The sequence below is a fragment of the Leptodactylus fuscus genome, chromosome 9, assembly GCF_031893055.1.
Source record: "Leptodactylus fuscus isolate aLepFus1 chromosome 9, aLepFus1.hap2, whole genome shotgun sequence".
Lineage (NCBI taxonomy): Eukaryota > Metazoa > Chordata > Amphibia > Anura > Leptodactylidae > Leptodactylus > Leptodactylus fuscus.
In genome coordinates this window covers 52,437,931-52,452,902 of record NC_134273.1, presented here as the reverse complement: position 1 = coordinate 52,452,902, position 14,972 = coordinate 52,437,931, and the positions used below count along the sequence as shown (strand labels likewise).

Below are 14,972 nucleotides of genomic sequence, written 5' to 3'. Positions count from 1 at the left end.
TGGCTGACTGGTATCGACCCCCTTGGGTTAATAAAACTTTAAAACTTTGGAAGGCTCTTCTCGTATTATCCTATAAAGCCCGGTCCTCTCTCTGGTTGTGAGATTGGACGGTAAAGATAAGAAGGCGATCGCAGTTTTGCCCTGGGCAAAGGCCAGGTAGGCCAGAGGCTGCGGCCAGGTGGCTAAGGTGGAGGCGGAATCCTTGCACCTTGGAGGCCGGAGGCCAGGGCGAAATGGCGCGATTCCTCATCATTATTAGCTAGCCATTAAAAAGGTATCAACTACTGAAGACTATCAAGTTTTTTAAAAAATATATTTCCTAGGTTCATGAAGTCAGTTGAGCCTTGCACTGGCAGAGTTTTAGGCCTTTTGGGTGAGTTGAGCCTTCTACCAGCAGAGTTTTAGGCCCTTTGGGTGAATTGAGCCTTTAACAAGCAGTGTTTTTGGTCCTTGAGGTTACTTGAGCCTTACACCAGCAGAGTTTTAGGCTCTTGAGGTGAGTTGAGCCTTTAACCAGCAGCGTTTTTGGCCCTTTGGGTGAGTTGAGCCTTGTAGCAGCAGAGTGTTAGTTACTGGCCCTTTGGGTGAATTGAGCCTTTAACCAGCAGTATTTTTGGCCCTTGAGGTGACTTGAGCCTTGCACCAGCAGAGTTTTAGGCATTGTGGTGAGTTGAGTGTTTAACCAGCAGTGTTTTTGGCTCTTGGGGTGAATTGAGCCTTTAACCAGCAGAGTTTTAGTTTTCAGGCCCTTGGTGTGAGCCATAAAAAGTTAGTTTTCAGGCCCTTGGTGTAAGCCATAAAAAAATTAGTTTTCAGGCCCTTGGGATGAGACATAAAAAATTAGTTTTAAGGCCCTTGGGGTGAACCATTAAATTTTTTTTTAAGGCCCTTGAGGTGAAGCATAAAAAAAATGATTTTTAAGGCCCTTGGGGTGAGCCAATAAAAAAATTATTTTTCAGGCCCTTGGGGTGAGCCTTAGTGGGGTGGTTTTAAATGTCATTTTTCAACGGTGATGGTGGTGGTGGAGAAGCACCTGACAGGTTTCCATTAAATCCTGGAAAAGCTTTTTAAATATGTTGTTAAACTAATCTGTAAATAAAAGTTACACGATTACATGATCACATAAGACCCAATGTCCATAAATAGTGAAGTTAATCTTTAAACAGCAGGGTATTTATTATGGAAACATAGGGCACTGTATAATATAGTGACATCAGAGTTATTGCCTACAATACCAGCAGATAATAATTACTATTAATAAACATTAGGTAACAGTCAACAGCGCACTAGTATAGTATATCATGTACATTGTGAGTCAGTGTTACACTAGGTACAAACCAGCATTTGGGTCTCTGTTACTCAGGTCCACATGAGAACCCGAAAGAGAGAGGGCCTGTCTGCTTAAAAGTGGTTAGCCTGTAGATTTTATGAGGTTCACTGGTTTTATACTGAAGCCTAGTCTTACTTGTGTCTTGGGTCATTATCTTGCTGCATCTCTCCAGATTGAAGTCATACTGTATATAACACCATCCTCTAAAGTGTTTTGATGCATCACTGCATTCATTTTCTCAATGACTACAATGTAGCCATGCCCTAATACAGCACCACAGGCCAAAACTTGATGCTCCTATACTTCACAGCTGGGATGAGGTTCTGGTGTATGTTGCTCTTTTTCCCTCTTCTGTCACCCTTTGGTTCTTTCTCACCTCTTGCAGGCTTCTTCACGAGTCTAAAAAATTTGCACATTCCATTTGCAGACAATTTGTCTGTGGATTAATACACATTCAGGTCTTTAGTAATGTTTTTGTAGCCTTTTTTAGTGTAATTGTGGAAGTGTGAATGCAAAATGGATTGCAACGAGTGGCCATTATTTCAATTACAAAACAAGTCAGATACATAGAAGAAAAGTGACTTACTTTCAGACAGTGTAGTATCAAACATAGAAATATATTACATATATGTTCATTTCTACATCTTCTCTCACTATAGAAAAACTTCCATAAAGTGATTATTTGAGCATATAAAAATGGAAATGTTTAAAACAAGTAAAAAAAAACCCCTTGAATGTTGGCTGTTCTAGCACCGCTGTTTGCAGTAGGGCCTTAGCTCAGTTGAACAAGAGTCCAACGATGAGGAATTCAGCTTTCTTTTTTTTTTTTTTTAATGTTATTAGGTTCTCAAATGCTATTTGGGGTATTCCCTCATATTCCAGTGGCCAGGCTCTCATGCAGACGCCCCATCAATTGCTCCCTGCCCCTTGTAAATGCCTCTTTAATACTCAATAAAATCCTCTCCACTTCCAGTCCTGTGTGAAATGTGCGGCCATGTCTCCAGCAGGAGTAGACCACAGCTCCATTAAAAGGCTGGCAGTAGTGCAGATGGGTAAGTAGGAAACACAGGACCCCTTTGCTGGTCATCAGGAAGGGGAGATACAGAGGTCAGGACCCTCACCATTAGGTAGGTGATAACCTGCTAGATGGTCCACTCCTCCTGACTGCAGTAGTTCAAGTGGGTGAAGTAGGAAACACAGGACCCTTATTCAGGTCATTGGGAAGGATGGATTCAGAGGTCAGGACCCTCACCATTAGAAAGGTGATAACCTGTTAATACTGGAATACCCCCTTAAAGTGGCTCTATCAGCAAAATTATGCTGTAAGAGCCCCACATATGCGTGAATAGCCTTTAAAAAGGCTATTCACGCACCAACAATGTTACTTTAAACCTCCCCCCCCGTTTTAAAATAACACCATGAAAACATATTTGTGAATCATACCTATCGTGCGCGGTGAGCGGTCCTCCACAGTCTGACGTCATCTTGCTGTCATGCCTTCCTCTTCTTTCTTCTTCCAGTGATGTCTTCCTGTCCTGGCTCTTCCCTGCCTTCATCTTCTGTTCTTCCAGCGGGTTGTGTTAAAATCACGCACGTGCACAATATCGCTCCCTCCGGAGCGCTACTGTGCACGCGTTGGTGCCATTTTTGTTGTAGTTCTAAGTACCCCTTAGTACTACGCAAGCGTACTGTGCATGAGCAGTACGCTCACAAACTTCTTCATTTCGGAAGAAAAGAAGATGAAGGTGGGTAAGAGCGAGGACAGGAGGGCGTCGATGGAAGAAGAAAGAAGAGGAAGGCGTGAGAGCAAGAAGATGTCGGACCGTGGAGGTCCGATAGGTATGATTTACAAATATGTTTTTTATGGTTTTATTTTAAAATGTGTGTGTGTGTGTGTGGGGGGGGAGGTTTAGAATAACATTTGCGGTGCCTGAATAGCCTATGTGGGGCTCATAGAGCATAATTTTGCTGATAGAGCCTCTTTAAAACATGTTTGATCCTTCACAACAAGAATTTATGGGGTAAATTACAGAAGGTATATAGATGGCATAAGTAGTCATTGTGGCCACCATTACACTGGCACTGCACCCTAAGGACACCCCCAGCCTGTTAGCTTCTTATCAATGGACATCTCCAGGAAGAGGTGGATCAAGGCCAGTATGACTGCTGACTTCCACATTCCCCACTCTGCCAGCAGCAGCCGTCGCCTGGCATTGTGCCGACCAGTCGGTGTATCGGGGCACACACAGAGACTGCTGTAGATCCAGCCCCCACCGACTCCTCAAATAAGAAATGAAGGCATCATCGTGAAGAGGAGGAGCAGGCAGACTGAGAGCGGAGAGACGTGACTCACACACACACACTGGAGGGAGGGATCACTGGGGGAAGCATGGCCGGGGACAGCGAGCAAGCACTGCCCGAGCACACGCCGAACAACGGTCAGCCGTTCCTGATCGGAGTCAGCGGGGGCACGGCCAGCGGCAAAGTGAGTTTCCTCTAGTGCTGGGACTTGTAGTGGGCGGGATGAGGCCGAGCAGGCCTGAGGCTCCCAGCGTGTGCCTGTCGGGCACGTTGCTGGGCATCATGGAGGAGAGGGATGAATGGTGAGCTCTCAGCGCTGTCATTCTTGGCGCCTCCTGACTGTGGCCGCGACATGGACGCGTGTTCTACCCGCCGCATACAATGAGCAGCAGCCAACAATGCTGTCTGTGGCTCCCTCATGGCCTGGGAAGGGGTCACCGGGCAACAAAGAGGCTGGCCCGGAGTGTGGAGCGCCTCACATAGGGCAGCAGTGTTCTAGGATTGCTGCGAGGGCTGAGGGCAGTGACTAGAGCACACTTATTGCACAATCCATGAGGTCATCCTTCTGCAGACTGTATACAATGTCTGTACAGTATACAATGTATGTCACAGCCACAGATTGCAATGTCTGTACAGTATACAATGTATGTCACAGCCACAGATTGCAATGCTCTGAACCAATAACATCTGTCAGATTGAATCTTTGTAAATATTGTTTGTTTCTCGACAGCGACAACATGGCAGGAACTTGTCTTCTGTAACAAACTAACAAAAAGTAGTGCTAGACATAATAAAAAACCACCTGGCCATAAAATGTAACCCCATCCATAAAGCTGTGATAGCGAATCTGCCCGTCCTCCAGATTGCTAACGTGTGCTACATGCCGCATCCGGTGTCGTTGGAAGGATCTAGTTAACCATTTGTGGTGAAGAACAGTTGAGAGGGATCTAGTTAAGCATTGGCCGTCGTGTACAGGTGACGCTGGTACGGGATACAGAAATGTCTTTGTACCAGTAAGTGGTAATGTGGCCTTGGCTCCATTTGCTGCCCCCGCCATATATCAGGTTTTCTTTATTTCCTAACATGTGCTCTGGTTGTCGGCGGAGGTGCTGGATGGCTGTGGAGAGCGGCTCCTGAATGAGCACATGAGTAATCCATACCGGGAATGTGTGACATGTAGTCATTTTATCGGCCATGTGCGTCCTCCATCCTGATGGAGTTTATTCTTTAGTTCTGAGGAGGAGTTCTCATAAGAAAGGAGCTTCAGATGGTAGACAGTTGGAGCAAGACATAAAGCCCACAGTAAAGAGCAGTGGCTCAGACTGTAAGCCATGATCTAGAATTAGAAGTCGTCTTCTGCCAGCATTTGTTGAACTGTTTATTAGGCCACGTTCACACACTAAGTTGCATATTCAGTTGAGAAAATCCATTAAAGAAAAACATGTGCCGCTGAGATTGTTCCAGTGGAATGACGGAAATCATAATGGGGTCCCTTGAATTTTCAGTATATTCAATAGGGTGTGTTGGGTGTTGTTGGTGTCCAATATGTGACAGATTCAACACTGATCATTTTGTTTTGCTAACCCTACTATAGAGCAGAAACATGGAAATAATAGTGCTGATGTGAACACAGCTTTAACTATGATTGTTACTTCACTGTGTCAAAAAAAGTCCACCTTTCCAGCTCCTTTTTGGGCATCTACAACTGATCCCTAGATTCTTGTATAGCAAATCTACTCAGTTAAGCAATGACATGGCCTTTCTCCGTGCTCCCTGATAGAGGGGCAGGCTTACCACTTGCCTGCAGACCGCCATACAGTATCATACAGGGAATGTCGCACAGGTGCTAAATACTGATGAACAGCCACTTAGATGCCAACTGTTTATGAGTAGGGTGGGTAGTATGTATGTGGACGCAGATAAGCCCTTCTATAGGTTGCTGGGCACATGTTTATGTGAAGTACACTATGCTGACTTAGTCTGCTCATCATACCCATACTCATTTTTCAGACGGACCTCACAGCACTTTGTCAAAGTACAGACACCCCGTGCTCGCTTCGGCAGCACATGTACTAAAATTGGAACAATACAAAGAAGATTAGCATGGCCCCTGCACAAGGATGACATGCAAATTTGTGAAGTGTTCCATAAAAAAACCCCAAAAGTACAGACACCCCATTCTCCCCAAAATCAGACTGCACTCTGGAAAAAAAAAAAACATTAGGCATAAGTTGATAATTTTGGAAAAATACACGTTTGCAGCCTAAATCAAAGGTTCTCATTGTTCTGTAAGTTCCTTCATTAATATAAGAAAACAAACAGGACAGTGGAAGAAGCTTACCAGCTTGGGCTTCAAAATACATTGATTATTAAATATTATAGAATTATTGATATTGCATAATTGTCAGGTGTCTAAGTTGTTGCATATTTTGTATGCTATGAGTCAGTCAATAACTTTTTTTTTTTTTTTTGTGAATTACAGGAGCTTTATTGCTTCTCACTGACCATGGATGTCCAGTATAGCATTTATGAAGGAGTTGGGCTGTAGAAAAATAGAGGCGTCTTAGTCGGTGGTTTAGGCTATCCGACTCTGCAAACTAATAGAAAATGGAATTGGAGGTACTTAAAGGGGATGTCCAACTCCTTTCAGAAGTTTTCTGCATGTTGCAAATAGAGTGAATAAGGCTAGGTTACCATCTGCGTCAGAGTCCCTGTTGGAGAGTGCGCCGCGGAATCCTCTCATAATTGGCAGAGAGAAAAGTCCTGTATTATAGTCTATGGCAGTGGTCCGCAAGCTTCAGCACTCCAGCTGCTGTGAAACTACAACTCCCAACATGCTCCTTTCACTTCTATGGGAGTTCCAAGAACAGCAGAGCAAGTATGCATGCTGGGAGTTGTAGTTTTACAATAGCTGTCGTGCCGAGGGTTGCCTACCCCTGGTCTATGGTGTACACATGTAACCGTTGTTTTAGTGATCTGGCTGTGAACCTAAGCCTTAAATAAAGTTTACTCCTTTCCCAAATACTTCACTTCCAGCGACTGCTGCTCCTTCTCTTCTGAAGGTGGCCACTGTAGTCAATCACCGGCCTCATCTGTGAAATCCGCAGAACTGGCATCACTGCTGAGGCCGGTCAGTCACAAGATGTTTCGTGACTTTTCAGGATGAGCTGTTGTGTGTAACCCTATTTCTGGCCACAATATCCATTTTATACAGCATTTTTACCTGCTCCATCTCTTGTCAGTTGTCCCTGACTATAAGGGGAGAGACAGGCTGTTATATTGTCTCCCACAGAGAATCAATAGTAAATATGGTGAGTATTATACAGAAATACTAAACATTACTGATGTGAATAGGCACATACTATTAACCGTAGCCTTCTCTGAATGTCTCTGCTCCCCCTTCATAGACTTCTATGGGCATGTGTAATGTGACACTTGAATCTCTTCTAAATCTGTCTTGGACTTGTGGCTTACTAGAGTGATTGACAGTTTAGGAGGGGGGATAGGAGAAAAAGAGACTAAGGTGGAGAAAGAAGCATTTTCTGATAAGCTACATAACAAGTTGTACTATTGCTTGCTATCTATGTAATAACATAAAGTCAGTCACAGTAGCAGCCATTGTTACAGAGTAAGTCTCCATTCTGGCCTGGCCTCCACCTCTCCTAGCCAGGCCATTCATGACGTTTGCTGTGGTCTTCATGGATGGAAACCACAGCATAGCTGTGAGCAAAGCCTAGCGTATCATAGCGTCCTTCATAATATAATTACATGTGTTCATGCCTGCAACAAAAGACTCTACCACTACAGCCCTTGCTCCTCTTCCTGTGATATCCTATCACATTGGCCTTGACAATGAAAACAAGGAGAGGGTGACTACCAAAATATTAAGTTTATTCAATCCAAAGCCACAAAGAATACATAAATGGCGTGCAACCACTGGCCAGCTATTCTGTGCAGCAGTTAACTTAGGTAATAGTCTAAAATGGTCAGTCTGTGCGGTATTCTGTTCTATCTGTTGCAATTTCCATATCCAATGATTGTTGGCAAGGAGTTCTCTTAACCTTATCCAATCCCTACCGTCCCTAGAATATTTAGCTCTAACAATAAGCCCAAGGAGTATTCCTACTGGCTGGTCTTAAACAATACCTGGATTTTCATTAAAAATTGATGTATCTGTGTGGACTTGTTCTCTGCCTGTATAAGCCTTCATACATGGTGTACTATTCATTTTTCTACTGGTAATAGCCCTATTATGATTGCATTACAGCTTGCATTTATCTCTGGGACAGTCTAGATCAGTCTTCCTCTCTCCCCTATTCATTATTTCTACTACTACTGATTTCTTTACACATATATTTGCCGGGAGAAAATGTAAAATCGCAAACAAATACTTGAAAAGTCAACTGGACACTGTACTGCAATTCCAGTTTATGATGTAGATAAAAAGATCCCTGATACAGAACAAGAGATCTGAGAACAATATTGAAAGCTGCTTGCTATGACAAACATTTCATCTCCAATAATGCAAACAGCTAGTCAGGAGAAGATAGTCACTGACTATGGGAAGCTGCAGACTCTCTACAGTGTATAGGCATGGCGCACAGAACAGCATAGTCTGCAAATGGCATGGATGATTATGACCTAAGGGTACTTCACGCAGGGTTTTTTGGATCGAAACCTGAGGCGGAGGCAGGTTCTGATCCAAAAACCAGGTAGCCACGACTGAAAGCCAGTACACTGCACCAGCATCCAGCCGCGCACTGTGCTCCGGATTAGGCCCAATGAATGGGCCTAGTCCGGAGGAGGGAGTGTCTTCAGGCCGAATCGCGAGGCGACTCGGCCTGAAGAATTAACATCTTGCTGCTTTTTTCAGGGAGCCGTTGCTTGATTTCAATGGGAGCTGTCTTTTTGGTCAGGGTTTTGAGGCGGATACGGCCTCAGAACCCTGACCAAAAAACTCTGTGTGAACTTACCCTAATTCAGAAGTGCAACTATTTGAACATTTTACCTCAATTACGATTAATAATTGATTATTCTAGGATACTGCCTTCCTTATTTAAGATCACCTCAATTAATTAAGCTGAATTTAGTTTTTTGTTATTTTGCTGTTAATTGCCCGGTCCTGCTGTGAAGAGAGACCGGCTGCTCCCACCACCACTTACTATGTTCTGTCTTGAGTCTTCTTGTTTCTAAAGGTAGACCTTCCCTAGTAACAGTCTTCAACCTACAATTCCAATAATCTAGGCAAATACACAGGCTAACCCTACTATAGCATACACTTCACCTCAGGAGTAGTTCTTCAATCAAAAAATTTTTTGCAACACATGAATTTTAATATCAAAAAATTTATTAGAATACACAAAACTAATTGATTAAAAAAATCCTAACTAAAAACAAGTGATATAAAGGCAAGGTCATGGTGTTCCCTAATAACAGGGAGGGAACTGCAAATTAGGAAAGAGGAAGATCTCTAGTGGCAGGGACTAATATTAGAGAGTTTATTTTGTTCAGGCGAGGGGCGTTCCTTACCACCATATCCTGACAGTACTTGTCCATAGACTAGTACTCGGGAGGGGGGGGGGGGGCGTTCACTGCTCAGCTTCATAAGAAATGCCCCATCTGTCAGTATAGAGCTACGCACAATACCCTTCAGAAGGGTCGTTCCCAGCTAGACTGTCCGGAACACCCTTCTGGTGGTGAAGAGCTATCAGTAAATGCACCGATATCTCTTCCCCTGGCGCACGTAGCAGCATATAAAACCGCATGTGCCCGAGGACATGAAAAGTCAAAGTCCTCTTTAAATATCATACCTTTGTTTTCTATGTCTCACTTGTCGATATGAAGGAAAAACAACTTTGAGGTCCTATGAAAATGAGACATTTGGTGCACTGGAGGTGTGGCCTTCAGTCCTTGGAACATTGCTCTTGAGGCTCAAGTAGAATAGGTGATGTCATCGCAGTAGATGAACTCTCACTGCTGGGTGTGGTTTAGGCAGGAGATGTTAGGGGTCTGAGTGGCCAGAACCGTGCTCCAGGGAGCTAAGGGCCTGCCGCCAGTGCACCAATTAAAAGCATGAAATGCATAACAAAAGTACAATGTTTATCACTGTAATGTGCTCTGTCACATGGTTGAGGCAGTAGAATATGCTTGAGGGAGGTTATAGACTCCCTTTAAGCTAGTTTCATCAGGGAGCATGTGTTGTAATGCCCCATGCACATGACCAAGTGTGCTTTTGATGTGGGGCTGAGATTGCAGCGGAATGCACTCGGATGACACTTGGCATTTCATCTCCGTGCATTATGCTATGCATTCACATCTATGGGGGCTTCTGATCCATTCTGTCCCATGACACCTATATATCCGGTCCTATCCTGCTCTGTCTCATCAGCACAGAATATATCAGAAGCCCCCATAGGTGTTTGTGCACTCGGGTATCACTCCAGTGTCATCCGAGTGCATCCTGCTGCAAACTCTGCCCCACATGATCTTGTGCATGGGGCCTAAATATATATGTGAAGTTGTCCGTTATGCCTCTAGTGCACCCACACATGAAGGATCATCAGAATTTTCCTTGTCACCTGTCTGAACTCTGTTGTGTGGGCACTGGCATCTAGTGACCCAAGGTAATGAGGCCTGTCTGGTGTGGCTGAGTAATTACAGCGAAGGGCATTACTGTTTTGGGAGAGTGATGTAGGCTAGACTGGTTCTTAGGTGGGGCCGGATTATGAGTTGTCACATTAAACTCTTTTGATATTGTCTATTTGGAGAATTAGGTCAAGTCTTCACATTATTCCTGTTCCAGTGCCCTTTACCTCTTTGTGCAGACAAAGGGCGTGCAAGAAGCAAGTGTTAACCTTTTATCTGCTGTATCAGATATAGTGACACGTAGATGTATGGAGCTTAAGGCTTCATCAGATAGAAAATTCCATCTTTCTTATTTACTGGTTTACTGGTGCATATAAGTGTTCTTACCAGCGGTATTGTCCTTTTTAGCCATGTGTTCCCTGTAATGTTGTATATGCTGGATTCTTGACAGTTGCCCTGTTCTTCTAACTTAATTTTATATGTTTTGCATCTAGACAGTTTTTTTTTTTTTTTGTTTTTTTGTTATTGGGGGGGAGACTTTCTCTTTCCTTTGTTTCTGTATTGAGAGTTGTTTCTGTCCCTCAATGAATATTGCTGTATATGGTGTACAGGAATACAAGGCTGTGTAAAATGTAGAGAAAATGGCGGTAGGGAAGTGTCACTCCAAACAGTTATATCTCAGACATTATTAAATGTACAAACTTGTATTTTGTTTCCTATAAAGGAGGGGATTCTGTTCACTTAAAGATTACAGTGCTATCTATTGGGATTTTCATATAATATACCGTATTTTTCGGACTATAAGACGCACTTTTTTTCCCCAAAATTTTGGGGGAAAAGAAGGGTGCGTCTTATAGGCCGAATGTGGCGCCTGGCACCCGCCGTAATAGAGAGGCGGAAGCCGGCAAGTGATAGACGCCATTACAGGTGCCGGGGCCTGAGACATCGCTGCGCTCCTCTGCCCTACATGAAGCCAGCAGCGGGAGCTGGCTTCATGCAGGGCAGGGCAGCGATGTCTCAGGCCCCGGCGTCTATCCCTCACCGGCATCCGCCTCTCTAGTACAGCGGATGCCGGGTCAGTATCAGCGGCCCCTTCTCCCCCGAACCTGTGCCTCCCCCGTACCTGTAAAGATGCAGGCCGGCTCCTGCGCGGCGATATCGCAGGAGCCGACCTGTCCGGGTGACAGCCGGGAGCCTAATGAGGCTCCCCGGCCTGTCACGGCTATATTAGTATTGCAGCTGGTCTCTATGACCAGCCGTAATACTAATACACAGAATGTCCCATAGACGGCAATACAGTTGTATTGCCGTCTATGGGACTTGCGATCAAGTGACCGCAGGTTCAAGCCCCGGGGGGGGGGGGGGGAGAAATAAAATAGTTAAAAAATAAAAAAAAAAAGCTTTAAAAATATATAATAAAAATATGAAATAAATAAAAGTTCTAAATCACCTCCTGTCCCTAGAATATATATATATATAAAAGTAGAAGATCATATGTCATAAACCACCGTTTTTTTTTCAATAAAAGGTGATCTAAGCAATAGACATTCCCCAAAATGGTATAACTAAAAAGTACTTCTGGCCCCGCAAAAAAAAAACACTCTATGCGTCCCCGTACAGCTGCAGGGTCACCTGTCAATGTGGCCTTGCAGCTGTTGCAAAACTACAACTCCCATATATTAAATATTTTACCAGTTTTTGCTTCAAAAATTTTTTTTCCTATTTTCCTCCTCTAAAACCTAGGTGCGTCTTATAGTCCAGTGCGTCTTATAGTCCGAAAAATACGGTACTAGCTTCTGCCGCCTGCAACTTCGTCTGCGTGTTGTTGGTGTTGATGATCTGCCTGCTCTGGCGTTTCAGCTGCTCTAATTGCTGCTTGATGCCTAGTTTGCTCAATCCTCCTCAGCTCTGCTTGAGGAGAAGTGTGTTGACTTCTGGCTACCTTCATAGCTCTCGTTTTTTGAGAATTAGATTCTCGTTTTCCAGGTATGTTTAAAATTGGGAAACTTCAAATTTACATTAAGGGGGTTTGCCCATCTTAGTGTTTCAGCACGCTGCCTCGATTGTCTGTTTCTCACTTTCTGTATTTCTTCCCCCTCTCCTCCCTCTGGCTGAACGGGACACATAACACTTACGCGGATCAGATAATATGCAGGTGCTTGTACAGAATGGTTTGTACACAATGATTGTCTTGCCGGCAAGAGCAGTTTAATATTAGTAGGATACAAAACTTGATAACACCGTGAAGCCATGTCATTTCCTGGGATAAAAAGTATCCTATGTGTTAATCCAGGTTACAAACTATGTGCCAAATTTCATCCAAATCTGTTCAACCATTTCAGCATGATTGAGTAACAAACATACAAATACACAAACTTACAAACTTTCACATTTATAATATTAGTAGGATAGGATATGTTACTGTTTTTTATTGTAATAACTGGGTACTATACATAATATCCAATAAAGGTGGTTAATGTAATATGTATCTAATTTATTTTAACCAGTTATTTTACATAAAACCCAAACCCTCTTGGCTGAAGTGATAAATTACTGATTAGATCTGTTCTGTACGCACATAATAACGGACTGATGGTGACTCGTCACTTACCGGGTATATCATTTTTTTCACTGCAGACAGTCAATGCCATATAGAATTAACTCTAGATGTAGATGTGAGATGTCCGTATTACTCATGGACTGTATGCGTACCTATTGAGTCCTTTAGGTACATGAAGAAATCCGAGGGAAAAGATGGGACACTTTCTCTATTTTTGGTCTGTTTTGTGGACCATTATAATCAATGGGTTCCTGAATATCCGTAGAAAGTATAGGAAATGAGGGGGGGGGGCTTACATTTGTGTAGATAGAATATGATCCTATATCAAAATGACTGAATGATGGCTTCGAGATGGACGTTTGGTATCACTGTTGAAAAATGGTGGCTATTCACATGAGCAGTATTTTGACTGTTGACTTGCTTTATTTTTGTCCGTTTTTATGGACGCTGCATACATACACAGCAATATATGATTCGTGAAAACTGACACCCTGCAGGTTCAAAATCTGATTTTTTTTTTTTTTACCTTTGTTTTTTGTGACTGTAGGCATAGGCTGAGGACACGTGTAGTGGAAAAGCCAAAAGTAGATTTAATGGATAACTGTGGCCTAAGCCTTAAAGTAGGTTCCAGTAACGTATTTGAACGTACATGGCTCTTGGGATCCTCCTTCCTGTCCACTATTAATTCCCACAGTTTTTTATTATGATATTCCTGGTGAACAATAGCTCGGTATCATTTGTTGTTTAGCTCTGACTACTTGGAATTTCCCTACTTAAGGTGTAATGTGTTACATTGACAGTCATGTGATGCTGCGTAAAGGTCACTTAAAAAAAAATTCCCTGCAGTACTTAAAGGACAACTAAACCAGAAATACAAAAAAGAATGCGATATGTTCTAGTGATATATAGTAGATTTTCTGAACTGAAGGTGTACAAGAAATCAAAATCATGTGTATGGCTAGGGTCAAGAGTCATGGTCATCACCGAATTATTGTAAGAAGTAAAAGATATTATAGGTATACAGTTTTTTTTTGTTTTTTTTTGTTAGACTTCTCCCCCCAAAAAACTAGCTGCAGCTTCTTGGCACAAAAACGCATTGTGCGAAACCAGCCGTTGGGCATGATGAGATTAAGAGATAGGGTTAGAAAAAAAAAGGAGGTAAATGATCCCTTCAGTTCTGAGAGAATCAAGCATAAATAATATGGCATGGCAGGTAGCATGTAAATATACCACATTGTACAATTACATTGCAGACACAAGCCCTTGCACCATTAGTAGCAGATGTTAGTGTATTATCGATCATCGCCCATCCCTGGTCCATTGTTCAGGTGGCATGTCTCCCATTTCCTCCGGTCCAGAAGTACCGAGCTTATGTGCCCGCTGCTGTCATTCACTGGCCAAATCGGTCACATGTTGGGTATTGGTGAATTTACTACTGAAACATCACCATAACTCAGGTGACGACTATGCTTCTGGCTGGGCCAATGTTGGTACTAAAGGGAATGGAGGATGTGTCATCCAAACAGAGGCCTGGGGTCGGTGAATATCCTGCATGGTAACTGTTGTAAAAACAAAACTCCGGTAATGGGGTGTGATTCTGAGCTCTTACACACTGTCCAACAATGCAAAAAACTGAAGTTGGTGGAGGTGGTGGAAAGTCCATTTTAAGGCCAAAACTGTCTCTGTCCTTAAGGGGTTAACAAGACTTGTACTGATTCTGGCTTCATACAGTTTCCTTGGCAACAGTGTACGCTCATTTGTACGACAGTCTCTCCGTACCCGACGCTTGCTCTGATTCGGAGTATACCTCCTATGATGGGCATCACTTCCACAGGCAATATGTTGTTCATGTCTTGTGGCCAGAGAGAATGCAGCCAACCATAGCAAACTAAAGGCCAAAACTGCAGATCCCCTGTAATAAGTATATACTGTACAACAGACACTGGAAAATACTAGGTTTAGTTAATATCACTGCATGATATATTTTTTATTTATTTTTTATTTTTATTTTTTATTTATTTTTGTTATGTTGTAACTTTCACTAGAAAATATGGAAGTGTCATCTGTTCCCTCCAGTACATTATACGCATCGTTTTGTTTTTGCAGATTTTACAGTGTTTTTTTGAAGGCAAGAGTATGGGAAATGGAATGGGAAATATAAAGGAAAGTCTTGTACTTCTCCATTCTGCTAAATCT

General features: G+C 43.0%; 1 protein-coding gene and 1 non-coding gene across 2 annotated transcripts in view; both read left to right on the top strand.

Annotated features, from left to right (window-relative positions):
* The first annotated feature begins 3,545 nt into the window (after window positions 1-3,545).
* LOC142218179 (uridine-cytidine kinase 2) overlaps window positions 3,546-14,972 on the top strand; it is a 28,355-nt gene continuing 16,928 nt past the window's right edge. Inside the window, exon 1 of the mRNA XM_075286716.1 lies at window positions 3,546-3,815. Coding sequence (XP_075142817.1) covers window positions 3,720-3,815 — 96 coding nt within the window. The 5' untranslated portion in view covers window positions 3,546-3,719. The remainder of the gene's footprint in view (window positions 3,816-14,972) is intronic.
* LOC142218978 (U6 spliceosomal RNA) lies at window positions 5,680-5,786 on the top strand. Its single transcript, XR_012717504.1, has one exon. It is a non-coding gene; the product is annotated as a U6 spliceosomal RNA (small nuclear RNA).